General features: G+C 38.7%; 1 protein-coding gene across 1 annotated transcript; it reads left to right on the forward strand.

Moving 5' to 3' along the window:
- Positions 1 to 13,172: 13,172 nt before the first annotated feature.
- On the forward strand, positions 13,173 to 15,474 carry dand5 (DAN domain family, member 5; the record flags this gene model as incomplete). Its single annotated transcript, XM_079813239.1, has 2 exons — positions 13,173 to 13,649; positions 15,202 to 15,474. The coding sequence occupies 2 exons, from the start codon at positions 13,173 to 13,175 to the stop codon at positions 15,472 to 15,474; spliced, it is 750 nt and encodes a 249-aa protein (XP_079669365.1).
- Positions 15,475 to 19,635: the final 4,161 nt, after the last annotated feature.

The following is a 19,635-nucleotide window of genomic DNA, read 5'->3' on the forward strand; positions in this document are numbered from 1 at the left end:
GTCGTGTTTTACTGTCACTTCAGCAGCTCCAGGCACGTGAACAAAAGCGCTGATCTCATTGGTCGGCCAGTTTTTAACGCGCCGCGTCAAAATAAAAAAACGAACCCGAGGCGGTTTTTTTTAAATGACGCTTTTACGCCTGGCGTTTTACGCGTCGGTGTGAACACTCACATTGGCGCCCATTGTTTAGTCACGAGGCGTTAAACGTCGGCGATAAACGCGCGCGAAAATCGTCCCGGTGTGAACAGGCCTTTAAAATGACGTTTCGGAACTAACAAAAGAGCCATTGGATGAGACGCGGAAGAAATAGTCCTACTCACAATAGCGATTTAAGTACAAAAACCGGACGAATCCCTTTAAATATATCTTCAGATCGATGTCTTGAGGTGTGGTAACCGTAGTATAAGCGGAATAATTGACTCCGGGGCGTTCAATTATTAGAACAATAATGCACACCCGAGGTGTAACGGCCACTCCGCTTCACGTCGTGACCGAATCACCACCTCGGGTGTGCATTATTGTTCTAATAATTGAACGGCCCGTCGTCAATTATTCCTTACATAATGCACAGTTAGCTCCAAGTCAGTTGAATCACCGTACTATATTCATGCTCTGTTTTCTTTTGAAACACACACGTATACGTCACTCAGAGATCATTCAGGAGCACATGTAAAGTGTTATCAATGCTGCCCCTCATCTTTTATTAGTAAAATAGCTTCACTACTGAATCACTACATTATATTTCCAAGCAACGAGGGGGTTACATCACTATTTTGAAGAAATTAAACTTGCAGATTAGTTGTTAAAAGAGAGAGAGAGAGAGAGAGAGAGAGAGAGAGAGAGAGAGAGAGAGAGAGAGAGAGAGAGACGCTGCTGAACCGACTCTCTCTCGCTCTCGATAATAAATTAAAATATGTTCTATAATTCTTTCATTCAAAAAAATGTAATCTATACGAACTACTTTATCTCGGTGTCTGATTCAAAGCAGGCAGAATGCTAGATCTAACGAGCCTATATATAAAGTCTTTGGTTTTACCCTTAAAACATCAATAACAGCTTTAAAGGGTTAGTTCACACAAAAATGAGAATAATGTCATTTATTACTCCCCCTCATGCCGTTCCACACCCGTAAGACCTCCGTTCATCTTCAGAACACAAATGAAGATATTTGTGTTGAAATCCGATGGCTCAGTGACAGTGTTCATTTTGACAGCAAATTTTGATTTAGTTTTGGTCATAGTCTTTCGACTAAAATGCCATTTAGTATTAGTCATATTTTAGTGTCATTAGTCATATTTACATATTTCACCTGAATTGTTTTTAGTTTTAGTCTAGTTTTAGTTGACTAAATATCATAAGATTTTAGCCTACTACAGTAGATTTAGTCAACTAAGATCTAATGAGTGTCAAAACTGACATTTTTACATAATTGTGTTTTTGACCGCTGAAGCGCAAAAATACACGAAAGAGAGCTCAATTCACTTTTTTTGTTTGTTTTTAAAAGACATTATATAGTTTTGATAATGTATTTCTGTTTTATTTAGTATATCAGGTTAAGCTGCTTCAAATAAGTTTAAGTCTATTTTCTTTTCAGTTAATTTCAAGTATGTTAACCCTGATACTTTATTGAATAATATGTCAAAAACTGTTCTTAGTCTTTAGTCTTTCTTACTTTTCGTCACATTTGTTTCCATGTATGTGATTGGTTTAACCCTCTGGTGCTCTTCAGTCATTTCTGACTGAAATTTGGAATTTTTAAAAATCACAGCTTCATCAGAATGATATGAAACTTGGTGACGTTTCTAGCATTAGGTATGTGAACACAAAAAAAAAATTGAGGGCATGATTCGAGCATGTCAAGTGGTCGTAAAAAAATACTCCCACTTGTGGTCAAAAATGACCACCATAGGAAATGAATGGCAAATCTGCAAAAACACAAATTCACAGAAACAAAAAATCTATATTTCTAACAAAAAAAAAAATATCTAAAACTTTATAATAAATAGTCTTTGAGATTTTAAAAAAATATATATTCAAATCCATCAACAAAAAAAAAATCATTAAATGTGTTCAAAACAGAACTAGGGAATTCTCAAGCCGTGACTTTGGCGCTCCGAGCCACTGATTCATAACTTCATGAAGCAGTGTTTTGAAATCGGTTATCACTATATAAGTTGTTATTTTGGGTTTTTTTTGGCGCACCCAAAATATTCTCGTCGCTTTATAATATTAACATTGAACCACTGTATTCACATGAACTGATTTAAATATGTTTTAGTACATTAATGGATCGAGAGAGAGGAAATATAATGAAGATGACCGGAGGTCTTACGGGTGTGGAAAGGCATGAGGGTGAGTAATAAATTACATGATTTTCATTTTTGGGTGAACCAACCCTTTAAGGTGTCAATGCTGGAAAATGACCATGGTATAAGAGGAACATAGAAAACACACAACAGAGCTGCTAGACTTTCTTCCCCAAGAAAGCACTGAGACTTGTCAGATGCTGAAGTCTACATTCAATCAAAACTGAGACCGTTTACTTTCATCTTTGTCTTGTTATGCCCATTAAACAGGTGGCTCTATCTAGAAAAGTCTGGTTTAGAAAACGTCAGTTCACAATTTGTTATAGTGCTGGATGGGTTATTTGTGACACATCCATCCATACATATCCATATATTTTCCAAATAAAAACGTATTGTCTGGCTTTGCATTAATTAGGTGTGGCTCAATCATCTGTTTCAAAATTAACTGCCCAAACAACTTGAGATTCCGGAATTCTCCGTCAGTTTTCCTGCAGTTGTTGTCTGGGAAACAGGATTATGTTGGGGAGGTCAAAGGTTAGGCATGCTGAGGGAAGGAGTGACACTCCCCCTCAAAACCACAGAGACACTTACTGACAGTTTTACACAATTCTGCCTCCTCCCTGTATTGTCTATAAAAGAGACAGAGAGAGAAGTACCACTTTTATTTTCAGGAAGGAAGCACATCTGTGGAACTGTAACAGAGACAGAAAAGCGGAATCTGTCAGGAACACTTAAATATAGACGCCCTTCGTTCCCAAAACACGCACACACGCCCACGTCTATGCCGCTTCTACAAAACATCAGTCTCCTACAAATTACACAAATAAAGTAGGCCTACTACAATGACTACATCCGTGCAAGACTTCAGCAATTAAATATGAGATCTCTATAAATCATAATACATAATCATCATCATCATCAATGTTACAATAATTTTCAAGTGGGTTGAGGTCATGGGCGGCCAAGGCTCATTGATGCACGTGTGGAGTGAAGGCTGGCCCGTGTGGTCCGATCAAACAGACGAGCTACTGGAGCTCAAACTGCTCAAGAAGTTAATGCTGGTTCTGATAGAAAGGTGTCAGAATACACAGAGCATCACAGTTTGATGTGTATGGGGCGGCATAGCCGCAGACCAGTCATGGTGCCCATGCTGACCCCTATGCACTATGGGAAGAAGGAAAGCCGGCGGAGGCAGTGATGCTTTGGGCAATGTTCTGCTGGGAAACCTTGGGTCCTGCCATCCATGTGGATGTTACTTTGACACGTACCACCTACCTAAGCATTGTTGCAGACCATGTGCACCCTTTCATGGAAACGGTATTCCCTGGTGGCTGTGGCTCTTTCAGCAGATAATGCTCCTGCCACAAAGCAAAAATGGTTCAGGAATAGTTTGAGGAGCACAACAGCGAGTTTGAGGTGTTGACTTGGCCTCCAAATCCCCCAGATCTCAATCCAATCGAGCTTCTGTGGGATGTGCTGAACAAACAAGTCCGATTCTCACAACTTACAGGACTTAAAGGATCTGCTGCTAACATCTTGGTGCCAGATAACACAGCACACCCTCAGGGGTCTAGTGGAGTCCATGCCTCGACGGGTCAGGGCTGTTTGGGCAACAAAAGGGGGACCAACAAAATATTAGGAAGGTGGTCATAATGTTATGCCCTATCTGTGTATATAAAAATGTATACTTTTACTCAGCAAGGATGTGTTAAATTGATCAAAGTGACAGTAAAGACATTTATAATGTTATAAAAGATTAGATTTTTCTATTGATTCATTCATTCTAAGAATTAAAAAAAACCACGGTATCACTGTTTTCACAAAAATATGAAGTAGTTTTCAACACTGATAACCATAAGGAATGTTTCTTGAGCAGAAAAACCTAGAATGATTTCTGAAGGACCATGTGACACCGAAGACTGGAGTAATGATGCTGAAAATATTCAAATACAAAAGAGTTGTTTTAAATTGTAATATTTCACAATATTACTGTTTCACTGTATTATTGGTCAAACAAATGCAGCCTTGGTGAGTATAAAATAGCCTACGTCTTTCTAACAACATTAATAAATCTTTCCCACCCCAAACTTTTCAAATGGTAGTTCATCTTAAGTTTATTGCAATATACGCACATTTGTCAGTAATAAAGCTCATGGTAGGACTGTCTTGAAAAAAAATTGTTAACAAAGGAGGAAATGAATTTACTTTTGGAAGCTTCGCACTCTATGAATAATCTCACACCATCATTCACTCATTAACCATTTCAGTCATATCCGACAATTGAGAGACTTCCATGAATTTTCTTGGTGATAATTTTTCCCTCCCCATCACCTGGCTTGGGACTCACACACACATTTACACCTATGGACAATTTTCAGCATATTAAATTCACCTATTGCATGTTTTTTTAATTGTGGGGCAGACACAGCAAACTGCAAGTTCTCCGCACATGTGCAAATCAAAATAGTTTTTTTATTGATGTGGTCATGCCAGATTTTCTTTGTTGAATCACATCAAAGTGAGCCGCACAGCACCGTAGAGAACCAGGATACATGCCACCACACAATTTCCCACTGCTGCGTGTAAAGAGTCAGACGACTAATGGCTTGTTGTGTCTGAGTCCATCCGATAGACAGTTACAGTCTGTTTACTTAAGAGCGCTGATAAGAGCAGTCCAGCATCCAGACGGCTGTATTTAAGAGCGTATTGATAAGAGAAAAACTGAGACAGGAAAGTTGAAGGGGCGTGTGTGTGTGTGAAAGCGAATACTTGGCCGAAATTGAAGCCGTGAGTTTTTTGAAGTAATTGCTGACTGACTGACAGACAGACAGACAGGTACACAAAGAGTCAGCGTTGTTCGGGGTTGTTTGCAGACAAACAGGTGTAGTTTAGACTAGACACCTCGCAGGCCGTCTAGTCTGCCGGGGCTGGGCGACAGTTAAACACAACAGTGGAGGGAAAGTGTAATGCTCAAGTCCACATACAAAGACACACCCACGGCCACATCCACATACAGACACGCACACTCGCCCCAAAACACAAACACTTCATTACACCCATCCAAACACATCGGTAATCGTGCATGTAAACAGCACAATAATAGAAATGAAGAAGTGGCAGTGTTCCTGTGTGAAAAAGAGATACGGGTATGATGTTTACTTGCACGAAAACCTAAATCACCGTGTGGAAACAATGATGTAGTGTTTATGCAGGATTATGTGAGTTGCTGCTTTATAATGGCTGGCTTGGCTCAACACCACACACAGATTAAAGACAACAGTGGAAAAAAAATTACCCTTACATTTCCGTAGAAACAAAGGGAGGGGGTTGAGAGACCTTCACTCAGGGTCCTTCCTCGCTAATGAAACTAATGATTTTCTGAAACAGCAAAACCACACGCCGGCTTATGTGTAATTCTCGCATTGCTCACATGCGCTGTGTAACTCATCAGGTATGTAACTGTTTGGTGTGACTGAACCAATGCATCTCTGTGGTGGTGAGCAAATGTAGTAATTTAGTCATTTTTCCATTTATTTCTATTTTTGTTTTTAACAAGAAGAAAAAGAAACAAGACGTCACTCATGTGCTGTTTTCATCGATATATACCCAATCCCAATTAAAGTTATAATACCTGTAAAGAACAGAGAAGTAATGATTCAAACATTAACATTCATTATAAAACGATTAGTTCCAGCCCTTGATTCTGATTGGTCAACAGCTGCGTTTTTTTTCTGTAACACCCTTAGCAACCACCCGTAGCAACGTAAACATACGTTTGTTTTTATTGATATTGTTCATTGAAGCTTGTATTATTATTGTGTGAGAGTGAGATTGAGTGACCGAGTGTTTACCTGCATTCAATATTTAGCACATTCCTTAAGGTCAGCCCTATGTATCTGTCTCCTGACAGTGACAGTGCTCTTCGACAGAAAGTCTTTGCCATTGAGTGACTCATTAAGACAGCCTTCGCCACCATCTAATGGCGTAATAATGTATACCTTCGATTGCTGTCACTGATCTATATAGAGAACATTTATATACACCGATAAGGCATAACATTATGACCTAATATTGTGTTGGTCCCCCTTTTGCTGACCCGTTGAGGCATGGATTCCACTAGACCCCTGAAGGTGTGCTGTGGTATCTGGCACCAAGATGTTAGCAGCAGATCCTTTAAGCCCTGTAATTTGTGAGGTGGGGCCTCCATGGATCGGACTTGTTTGTTCAGCACATCCCACAGATGCTCGATTGGATTGGGATCTGGGGAATTTGGAGGCCAAGTCAACACCTCAAACTCGTTGTGCTCCTCAAACCATTCCTGTACCATTTTTGCTTTGTGGCAGACCCAGTAGGCCTATCTGCTGAGAGAGCCACAGCCACCAGGGAATACAGTTTCCATGAAAGGGTGCACATGGTCTGCAACAATGCTTAGGTAGGGTAGCCTACTTGTTAAAGTAACATCCACATGGATGGCAGGACCCAAGGTTTCCCAGCAGAACATTGCCCAAAGCATCACTGCCTCCGCCGGCTTGCCTTCTTCCCATAGTGCACCTGGTGCCATGTGTTCCCCAGATAAGCAACGCACACGCACCCAGCCGTCCACGTGATGAAGAAGAAAACGTGATTCATCAGACCAGGCCGCCTTCTTCCATTGCTCCGTGGTCCAGTTCTGATGCTCACGTGTCCCCACGTGCATCAATGAGCCTGGGCCGCCCCTTAACCCTAGAGGTACAACAGCTTGTCGCTGGGGCAGTACCTTAAAAGGACATATTTGTACCCATTTTACCACAAAAAGGTTCATAGTAGTACCTTAAGGTACGTATTTGTACTCTAAGGTACTAATATGCACAGGCCTATCCCTAAGAGAGAGGAAAATGGTAGGATTGGCTGTATGAGAAGACCTTTCAAAACGGTATTTTTGTCTTGTCTCTTAGACAAAACGTGTTTATTTTCTCAACTCAAACTCTCAAAAGGTGTATAGGGATAAAATGATGTTACTTTCAATCCAATTTGAACTTTTCGCGTTTCTTCTTGGCTTAGCAGCGCACCCCTGTGGTGACTCTTAGTAAGTGCTCGTTCTTATTTTTGCCTCAGATTTATATATATATATTTATATAAATAAAGAAATCGGCTAAATATATCTAGAACATATATTTCTTAATACAGCTCTCAACGAAATTTAATCTAATTCACAATAAGAATATTTTCAGACCACAAACGTTGGTTGAGACGTCTTAATCTACTCATCTCCAAAAGCTTTCACTCATTTGAAGACGCTCACTTTGACTCATTTGGCATGTTTATTCAGTTCTGGTTATAAGAAGGTGTTCTTGTATGTTCTAGATGCAGAAATAGGCTGCTGATCATGTGAAAGCTTGATAACCACAGATAAAGACAGTGGACTTCTGTGTTTTGGTTTGTTGACAAACAGGGCTGAAGATTTGAGTAGGCCTATTACCATATAAATGTTCACTATGTTTATAGCAAATGTATGAATAATCATCATCACAGACTGAACGAAGTCTCTTCGAACGTCCCAGATTCGAAGAGTTCCAAGAAATGTGTCTGTAAACCTCACCTCATTTCCCCTCATGTGATAGTACACACACACATACACAGATACTCAATAGTGTGCACTAAGTGGTTTGTGGTCAGCTGATAAATAAATGTGTTGCAGCCTTCAGATGAGCAGGGGAGAGCTGCACACGCCTAACACGCTAATACTGTAGCTATTGACATGAAAAACACATTCCTAAGAACACCCTGTTTTTGTTCTCATCTTTCCTGTGAAGTTCTTAGAATTGCCAAACCAGCCGCAAACAGGCCTACAACTTTCACATGCATGCCGTACACACGTTCACCAGCTCTAATAAAGAACATCTGACCTCAAGCCCATTTCCTGCAGTGCAAATTTTAATATATATATTTTTGGTGACCTGGACAGGTGAACCAGTGTTTATGAATGTTGTGCAGTGCTGCCATATAAGAAGAACCATTTTTGGTTCCCTTTCAGAACCATAGGCTATGCCAGTATGGAACCTTTATTTTTAAGAGTTTTCCCGTGTTAGCGTTGTGGTGTGTGTATGTGCTCTGGTCAGCATCTCTTCTCTTCTGTTCTCTAAATCCTCCTCTGTGTTTCGCTCTCTCCAGCACAATACCAGCACCGGTTGCCCTGCTGGGTCACATACACATAAAAAAGGTGGATACGGGACAATGTGCTGAGAAGAACAGAGTACACAGGAGACGAGAACAGTGTGGTGGTGAGTGAAGAGAAAAAACTATACTGATATAAGCTATACATTATAATGCAATGTGCACAGTCCCAAGCCTATCAACTATCCTGAGCTGGTATACGACAGGGAAAAAGGTTAATGTTCGTTGGAGGTAGATCTCCAATAAAATAATAGAGAAAAATGCATTTTCCATTATAGATAAGCCATTTAAGCACATGGACCACTTGTTCTGAATAAATGACCATGACCTCAGCTTTTGGTGTGACTGTATTTTTCTATTTTAGGTCACTGGCTCCACCTTTAGGCATGCTGTAACTGCAATAGAAAAGTAGTATGGAATCCAAACTGGATTTTGAGTGAGTTGCATGCATGGATAGATAAAACATGTGTATTATAATACATTCAGACAAAAATAAAAGAGCACAAATCTCCTTTTCCAGATCTCAGAGACCAAAGTCGGATGTCAGCCGACATCACAAGGATGAAAATTATATAACAAATGCATGGCATAGTATGGTCAGTGTGTGTGTGTGTGTGTGTGTGTGTGTGTGTGTGTGTGTGTGTGTGTGTGTGTGTGTGTGTGTGTGTGTGTGTGTGTGTGTGTGTGTGTGTGTGTGTGTGTGTGTGATCTGTATCAACCATTTGACCTTGTCATTCTCAGACCGCAGCGCTCCATCAGATATCAGAGGCTGAAGCTCCTCGAGATCCCAGCCATCCTCAGTCCTTCCTGGCTCAACAGAGAATGTCTGCGTCCCTCAGGAGGATCCGGCTCTGCAAGGACAGCACAAGCCAAGCTAAGCAATGAACTTAGTTCCAAATTAGGAGGCGTACAGGGAACTGGGAGACACAAGTCACTGGCTCCACCTGCTGGATACTGAATGTGTTTACATGCGCAATTATGCTGCTACGCTGTAGTCGTTATATTAAAAAAAAGCTGACAATGTTGTTATTTTTATTTATTTTGTCCCACCGGTCTTGATGTCAAAACATTAATAGAAAGGTGCTCAAGACCGTTATTTTAAGTAGCCTAAACTCACTAAAAGAAAGCATGCATGCATTCTCTGACCAAACTAAGTTTCGCCAGATATAGTGTATTGTTCTCTGGTATTAATTTATCAACATAATTCCTCACAATTCCGACTTCTGCAAACATTCACGCGTTCATATATGAGATTCCACACGTGTCTCATCTTTTTGTCGTAGCCTATTCATCCACAAAATTATATTAGTTTATTTAATTCTATGGATAAAATGTATTTATTTATTTGCAGTGCAAAAACTTCATTTATTATGGGCCAAAAAATGGATTTGTAGTTTGTATTGTTCAGTTATAATGGAATTGTTTCGAAGAACCTGTCTGGTTGACAGTGTGCCGGGTTTCTCTCTCTCTCTCTCTCTCTCTCTCTCTCTCTCTCTCTCTCTCTCTCTCACACACACACACACACACACACACACACACACACACACACACACACACACACACACACACACACACACACACATGTAGTGTTTTCATCTTTTATGGGGACTTTCCATAGGCGTAATGGTTTTTATACCGTACATACCGTATATTCTATCCCCCTACACTGCCCCTGCCCCTAAACCTAACCCTCACAGGAGACATTCTGCAATTTTACATTTTCAAAAAACATCACTTAGTCTGATTTATAAGATGTTTTCCTCATGGGGACCTAAAAATGTCCCCACAAGGATGAGTATTTCGGATATTGCTATCTTTGTGGGGACATTTTGTCCCCATAACGTGATGATTACCAGTCCACACACACACACACACACACACACACACACACACACACACACACACACACACACACACACACACACACACACACACACACACACACACACACACACACACACACTTTTTCGAGATTGTTTTTAATCGATAATAAATGGAAGTTTATTGGTGTAAATCTGGAGTGAAGTGAAAAAGATCATTTTTGACCGAAAAATATTACGGTTTGTTTTGAGATTTTTTTTTGTAGTTTTAAATTGTTTTGCTTAATCGGAAATTGGAATGGTACGAAATTTGGGAAATGTTTTGGCACTTGCTGTGTAAACACAAGAAAAAGCATTCGTGGTCAAAAATTGACAAAAATGGCCGCATTGGAAATTAAAGCGAGATGAATTTCATCTAGTGGAAACGTTTTGTACTGCACACAAACAAAATCTTACTGAAAGCTCATATTTTGAGATGTCAACCTCAAATTTGGAACACAACTTATCACAGTAAAATAAATTGAGCAAACATGTTTTGGAAAACAATATATTTCATATCAAAATTGAAAATTGTATTTTTGTGCATTTGTCATAACAGTAAATGTACAATTTTATTTAAAAAATTCTGTTCACTTTTTTAAACGTTTTTTTCCTCTTCAGCAATAATCGTCTTTAAAAGGAGACCAATCTTCAAAGCATTCAATGTTTATGACAGTTTTAGTTGGAAATGTCATTTTCAGGTCCATGCTCAAAAAAAAATGAATAGGGTAGAGTGGGGGAAAACGCCCCCCTTAAGGAAAATGTGACATTACAGTGAAACAAAACATAAATGTGACTTGAATTGCCATCCCGGTTTTGAGTGACTATGGCAGGAGTTATTCACCAAATATTAAAATTGCACAGCCTTCATAATTAATTAGTATTTTGACTGAAAATATTTTTGTACAAAGGGGGCGTTTTGCCCCAGCGGTGGGGTAAAACGCCCCCCAAGGTGGGGTAAAATGCCCCCTTTCTTCCCAACCAGTTTGCTTCATAGATCAACAGCAAAATGAGCAGACTATAGTTTTTAATCTCTCAAAGTAAAAGGCAAGTAATGTATCAACATGTATATATATTAATATTTATTTGAGGAATGTCCAAAATATCCAAATTTTTACCATTTATATTTATATATAAGCCATGCAAACAAATATGTTGTAATAAATAAATAAACATTAATTCATTAGCCATTCACAGCCATTTTAACATTTATATTTATACATATAACTAAGCCAAGCAGACAAATATGTTGTAATAATAAATAAACAAATAAATAAATATATACATAAATAAACATTAATTAATTAGCCATTCGCAGCAATTTTACCATTTATATTTATATAACTAAGCCATGCAAACAAATGTGTTGTAATAAATAAATACATAAATAAACAAATAAATACTAAATAAACAAATAAATAAATACATACATAAATAAACTTTAATTCAGTAGCCATTCACATAATCTAATAAGTTATTATAGTAATTATGATAGAGAGAAACTATGCCCTTTGGGGGGCGTTTTACCCCTCAGCGTAGGGGGCGTTTTACCCCACAAGCTATGACTTTTTTTAAAAAATGTTTAATTTTTAAGATATAATTATATTCCTTATAAATAACATTTCCTCTCAAACTACAGACTTCACTATTCATCTATCATACATCACTGTGATATCCTGCAGAACAATATTCTCTTAAACACTTGTTTACTAATATCTGAAAATTATAGCACTTAGCATGTAATCCTCTTCTCTTCAAATACGTCGCTGGTGTCAGCTTCTCCAAGGAGATTTGGTTATCCCCGTTGTCAACGAAGTGCATAGCAACAGTGAAAATATATCTTGACTCCCTCTAGTGGTTATTTTGGGAAAAACAGGTGGGGGGCGTTTTACCCCAGGGGGGCGTTTTCCCCCACTCTACCCTAAATGGATTATAACTACTGGATAAATATAAATTAGTAGTAACATAAAATCCCCTAAAATAGAAAATAAAAGGGGCCTAGCAAAATATAGTAATAATCGTTTCATTGAAATAATAAAAGAAAAACTGGCCATTTTTTGGGTTCAAAGGCTCCTGCTTGTTCCCTTGGGAAAGTTTTTTCCCCAACGCCAACGGGATTATTGAAGGTCGTCGATTATGATCCACACTATACTTGTCATACAGTGTGACTTAAGGTAGGAAACACTTAACACCTGAGCTCAACATCTGACAGTTTGAACTACAGGTGAGCAAAGTCTTCAGAACCCGTGAGAAAGAAACCGTTTTATTAGCCATAAACACAAGGAAAGTGATTATTGTGCATCATCGTTTTTCATTGTGAAATCAATAACAAATGGTCTTCCTGTTTTACAGTAAAAAAGAATTCCTATCTTCGTCATTCATAGCCTATGTGTGTGTTTTTTTTCTTTTAAAACGATAAAAACACAAAACAAATGTATGCATCTGATGCAGCTGAAAGTGTAATAATGAGTAAAATAAAAATGTAATGTAAAAAAAGTCGGCTAAATGTGAAAAGCACAGCAGTTCCTCAGTTCCCAGGCGTGATATGAAGAGATGAGATGAAAGGTGCACTTGTCACAACCTCACGAAAAGTCACCTGTCACTCACAGCCATTCTCTGAGCCTTCCTCCGTCAGTACAACAGCTTTCCTCACTATAATAATAAAGCACTGATGGCCAGGCGTGAAAGAACCCGTTGAGAGTATATAAAGGGTCAGCTCTGCTTCATGTCCACAACGACAGCAAGGTGACCATACGGAACCTTGAACCGCGAGATTATTCAACAAACAGCTTTTCTCGAGCTAAATCGATTTGAGATCAACCTTGGACCAACTATATTTGATCATTTTGTAAAAATGACCAGCTTTTTTATTCTGTTGGCAGTGGTCACTTTGGCCGGCGCTTTCCCTCGCAGCGCCTTTCAACGGGACTTTCTCCGACATCACGTCGCGAAAGATTTCGAATCCTCCGGGAATGGACCGGACGAACCTATTCGGGGATCTGTCAGAGTTGTCAAACTGAGCCCTCATTTTCTGCGACGGGCCGCCGGTAGTCATGTGCCGCCCAAAAACTCACCAAGTCGAGGCGCCTTTCCCGCTTTCTTGGCCCTCGGACGTGCTGGTCCGTCAGCCCTGGCCCATAACAAACCTGCGGCCCTGCTCCCTCAGGCGAGCGCGAGCGGCACCGGCGGCGCGGACGCGAGGAGGAAACAGGGTCTCGAGATGTGGCAGAAAGTGATGCACAAAGGCGAGCGAAGCAAAGAGGCCGTGGCGCTGCGCATCAACCCCAAAGACATGACCAAACAGAGCTGTGCCGCGGTGCCCTTCACACAGGTAGGACTTTATCACTGCTCGGGGAAATGCTCTTGCCAACAATGTCAGACACATTTTATTTTTTAGCGATTTTACATGAGTGAAACTTGAACTACACAGGCGGTCACAAGAGTTTCTTATATCCCTCCTTTTGTCAACTGTAGTGGACATGTTGATTTCTCTGACAACATACAAGTCACAGTTTTCACCAGGACAACAACTTCTGCTTGGTCTTTAAAAATGACTGAATTGTCCAATTTAGCCCTGAATTAGCTAAATATGATCATTTTGTATTATTTAAAACTACACATTTTCAAATTGTTTGTCATAAATCAACATCTCAGGAAAATGTTATGGGGTTTATCATCAAAATATGATTTTCTGTTACAGAAAAGGGCATTGATTTCATAAATGTCGTCTGGACACAGGACAGGGGAAAAATCATGTTTACCAGGCATTTTGGGAGACACAAAGAGTGGAAAATAAATTATAGTCAATATCCCTATGAAATATTATATATTATTATTACACTTCTTTTTTCATTATATGTTGGTACAAATTGATATGCAAATTAGATGCAGTGTATGCATTGCATTGAATGGGAAACCCATTTATGGCTATTTTACCCACTTACTGCAAAGTAAAATGCTATATAAATTCATACTGTTATATCTTTCATAAAATAGTTGAGAATCATATCTTTATACAAAGTTTGGTTTAAAAAAAATCCTGAAAGCTAAAGATTGATTGGCGAAGATTACCTATACATGTCATGTCTTTTAATTTTTTTAAACATCCAAGTCCTGATGTCCACTACGGTGGACATAGCATGAATAAAATATCATTTTTCTAAAATGTTTTTCCCCTTCCGTTTGTTTCTTATGCTCTAAACAATGTAATGGCATGAAAAAAAGAAAAAAAGAAATCTGGGTCTAGGATATAACCTATATTTTAAAACAAATTATAGCCTATATTATTAATAATAATAGTAATATTTAAATGTAATTGCTGCCTTAAAGATAGAAAGTAGTGTCAAAATGACAACATGCTAATTTTTGACCATTTTTAATTATATTTCTGATAAGGAAAATTTGAAATCTCTGAATTTCTGAAATATAGGCTAATACAAGTATAATTATTGGGTAGGCTAATAAATGATTGTTAAATAGATGGACACGTGATATTGTTAAAATACAATGAAAACATGTTTACAATGCGACAAAATATAGCATATAAACATGAGAATGTATGAATACGCTATATGAAAAAAACCCCATTAAGAATGACTATTGAACTGATCATGTTTTACAGACCAATTGCGCAGTTTTTAAATTCAGTTTAAATTCAAACCTGAAACGCAATTTAGCTTGACATCACAATGCGTTGAACTGAAGGAAAGAATCATCTGGCTGAACCTTTTTGACTTAAATATACCATTTTATTTCAGTTGTTTTGATTTTAATGCTTGCTTTGTCTTATTTTAAATAATTCAGTCATCTCGAGGCCATCTTGGACCCCATATGGGCCCCAGCGACATGTGTTTTACATGTTTGTTTGTATTCACCGTTCACAGCGCATAACGGAGGACGGATGCGAGACGGTGACCGTTCACAATCACCTCTGCTACGGTCAGTGCAGCTCCATGTTCGTCCCCTCCAGCGGAGAGGCTCGTGCGCAAGGAGCGCCGTGCACGCGCTGCGGCCCCTCCAAATCGCGCTCTGTGCTCGTGCCGCTGCGCTGCGGGACAGAGGTGCGGCAGAGGCGCGTCATGGTCGTCGAGGAGTGCAAATGCGAAACTAGCAGTGAAGAGGTCAAAGTGCAGAACACAGAAATGTTTCATTTATAACCGACAAGATTTTTTATTTTGAACATATATTCTATTTAAGATGGTGCGTTTGTGTTTGTGTGTGTTTGAGGAGTATTCCATACATGTGGAAGATTTGTGTGTCTGATAAGTGTCCGAATCGGAACGTGTTAAACGCGAGTCCCTGTGAATGCAGGGAAATGTTTCTGTAAACTACCGTCTGATATTCAGCGGCATCTTTGTGTTAATGACGATGCTGTTCATCATTTGAACATCATTTGATGCAGCAATTTTATGGCTATGTGTATTTTCACAGTTTTACCAGTATGTGTCGCTGTTGCATGACAATTATTTCACCAATGCATTTTACTTTAGTTCGCCCATGCTATACACAAAGAATAGTGTGAAATTGGGTAAATTGGACCACTTATGTCATTAAGATGACTGTCAAAGGTGACACAGTTAACTTGACTATAACAGATGTATTTGTTGTATTTTGTTTGAGTGGCAATATCAAGTTTATAGAAAAGAACTGCATCGAACAGTTTTGCATTAGCCAATAAAAAGCAATGTGAAATCAATAAAACAACTGAAAGAAAACCCATATCAGCTTGCAAGTCTTTCTTTTTAAATGTCTCCTAATGATTTACCAGCAAAAACATTCAACTAATGTACGAACATTGTTAAAAAGAGACATTTATTGCCGATTAATAGCCTATATTTCTGAAGGATCATGTACACTGAAGACCTCAGTAATGGCTGCTGAAAATTCAGCTTTGTCAGCACTGGAATAAATAAAATTGTATAATATATATATATATATATATATATATATATATATATATATATATATATATATATATATATATATATATATATATATATATATATATATATATATATATATATATATATATCAATTATTAATTGTAATTTATTGTACAGTTTTTTTATTGGTCAGACACTGCAAACCTGAGTTGGCAAAACTCAAAAAATTTGAGGCAAGACATTTTAAGTTAGACTTTCAAAATTGAAGTAAGCAGAACTGGCAGATTTTTCTGTTGTACTCATACATTTTAATTTCTTAGCTTGAAATATTTGATAATACATTTGACTTAAAATTAATCTCAACTTAAAAAATTTAGTAGCGGAAACTTGGCTAGCTTTAACTGGCTAATTCAATAAATGCTAACTTGTTGATTGATAACACAATGCTTTGATCGCATTAACAAAGCATAGCAATTATAACATTTAGCATGTACTCTCCCTTTCCAATGGCAAAGCATGCTGGGAAATAGATTCAGTTAGCCCAGTTTCAGTTAATTTTAAGTTTGTCTAAATTAAAAGAAACAAGTTTATAAAACTCAATACAATGAAACAGTTACTTAAAATGTCAGTTTTGTGAACTCAAAACAACAAGTTCTATACTCATAAAAGTTAATTTGATAGAACTAATTTGTTTAATTTAAAGGGATAGTTCAACCAAAAATGAAAATTAGCCCATGATTTACTCACCCTTAAGTCATCCTGTATATGACTTTCTTCTTTCAGACGAATAAAATCTGAGTTATATTAAAAATGTCCAGGCTAATCCAAGCTTTATAACGGCAGTGAATTGCTGTTTCTGTCCATAAAAGTGCATCAATCCATCACAAGTGCTCTCGGGGGGTTAATAAAGGCCTTCTGGAGCGAAGAGATGCATTTGTGTAAGAAAAATATCCATATTTAAAACTTTACAAACTGTTGGAACTCCGCTGGAACGCCAGTCTCTCGTGAACGCGTGTACGAAAGTTAGCAGAAGGGGGAGATTACAGTTTGTAAAGTTTTACGTGTGGAGCATTTTTATGATGGATGGATGCACTTTTATGGACTTCAAAACAGAAACAGCCATTCACTGCCATTATAAAGCTCATAAGAGCCAGGATATTATAAATATAACTCTGATTGTGTTCGTCTGAAAGAATAATGTCATAGGACGGCTTGAGGGTGAGTAAATCATGGGATAATTTTCATTTTTGGGTGAACTATCCTTTTAAGTTTACCCTATTGTTTTGAGCAGTAGGGTTTACAGTGCATGGTGAGCTGAAGAGATTTCTTTCCAAAACATTAAAAGTATCTTAACGATTCCGTACTTCAATATATCCTATGGGAATTAATTAATTAAAGGGTGCTACACTTAAACGGGGTATAACATTTACAGGCTAGAAAATATGTATAGATCTTCATTTTGCTTAATTAAACAATATGACCATATAAGCGAGACCCTAATTTGCTGCATTAATTAGACTATCGTTTAACATCAAAATGCGCTTTAGGTGTTCTTAGTGCCTAATCACTCTTTTCAATACTGTGGGAATCCCCATCTCCCCTATAGGACAGCTGCACTCCAGTCCTGCACGTGTCAGGGAAAAATAAAAGTTGTATTCATCGATTTTCTGGCACCTGGCTGGAAGAAAAGGTCGAGTTTACTCATCCTATACGAAAAAATCGCCCGAGGGAGAACAAGGGGCTGCTTCTTTACATCGGCTTGGCAGGCTGTCAAAACTGCTTCTTACTGAAATTTGCATTGCGCGCGAGATGCGCGCGAGCCTCCTCCCCTCCACAAACTCTCGTGTGTTGTGGATTTTCCTCGCATTTCTTACTTGTGCAGTGTTAATGGGGCGAATAAAGTAAATTCATAATTTATTTTAAACCAAAGTGGTTCCACAACAGATGTGGAGCTTTTAATATAAGTCGCGAAACACTTTAGTTGCGTCGAGGGCGCCGTTGCCATGGCAGAATTGCACGAGGCGGGGGCTTTTTTCTTATTTGTGCTCGCGCTTCACTCGTGCCAACAACCAGAGCTATGGGAAATATAACCACCACCAGTAAGCTCGTTAAAGGTAGACAATGACAACAACGTAAGCGGCTAAGTATTTGTGTAAGGTTGAGCAGGCAAAGAGCTGCGGAATAACACGCCAGAGAAACGCGACATTAAAACTGCATTAGAGGAAAGTGGCGTGTGGTTAGTGCGATCGCGAGACTGTGCAGGGATCGGTTCTCAGCAACTAGGGAAATTTTGTTGAAGCATTCATTTTTTTTGCATGCATTTGTTTGCATGAACTGCAGTGAAAAAACGAGTAGCATAACTATAACTTGTCACTCAGCCCATCTTATTGTCTGTTAAAGCCTGGTTTAATATGCAGTCGCCCCACACGTGCCCAGCACTGCACATCTCCTGAGAGTGGACCAGTTGGGCCTTTGCATATTGAACCTTCTTAATAATGTGGCACTGATTGAGGCCTTTGAAATGCGGACGTTGGTCTGAAGCTGGTCCATGGGTGGATGGTGGATTGGTTGGACCTGACAGCTCTAAGCATGGTGATAGGGGTTCCTGCATGCCTCAGGGTCTTTGGTGTGAAATGCCAGGGTAAACCTAGAGATGGTACGCCTGCAATGACATGGATGTGGGCACGGGTGCCCAGGAGCAGCTGGGCAAGGTTGGCACATGATTGCCATTGGGAGTTTGTGCCGCAGGGCACCGGCAGCTTCCAGTGCTTCAGTTGTATCCTACAATTCTCCATTACAATTGTACATTAAGTTGCCTTCACTTCACATCCAACCCTCAGGATCTACAAAGCCCTGAGCAGCTGTATATGAAGCACACGCCAGTGTGTCTTCACAAACAGCAAAAAAATTACATTTGAAAATCGTTACTTTTACTTTCTAGAATATTCAGTTATTCACTTTTTTAAGTTTCTTTTTATAGTATTATTTTTTTATGTATTAAACATTTCCGAATATGATTTGGTGGTGCAAAGCACGCAGGGTTTTTGTAGTGTCCATGGTATGCATGGTACGTGTTTAAACTCCTGGTATTAGAAGAAATTGATGAGAACAAATAAAACGTGATTATTTATTTCCCCATTCCAATGCCAATGTTTTTCAATGGAACACAAAAGGAAAAATCTTCTTTTTTTTATGCATCTGGTCAAGCTCCAAAAATACACTAATAAAAAACACTGTAAAAGTCTTAGTCTATGACAGGTTTTTTCCATTTTTCAGATGCCACGGACCCCCAAATATGATCATCCCTGTGTGAGTGACCCCCATCCTAAAATTTATAAGGCACCTGTCCTTTATAAGCATTCAGTTTATTTATAAATTTCAGTTAAATTATTATATATTTTGTTCTACTCAATGTAGCAATGTATATTATTATAT

The sequence above is a fragment of the Gobio gobio genome (assembly GCF_949357685.1).
Source record: "Gobio gobio genome assembly, chromosome: 3".
NCBI lineage: Eukaryota > Metazoa > Chordata > Actinopteri > Cypriniformes > Gobionidae > Gobio > Gobio gobio.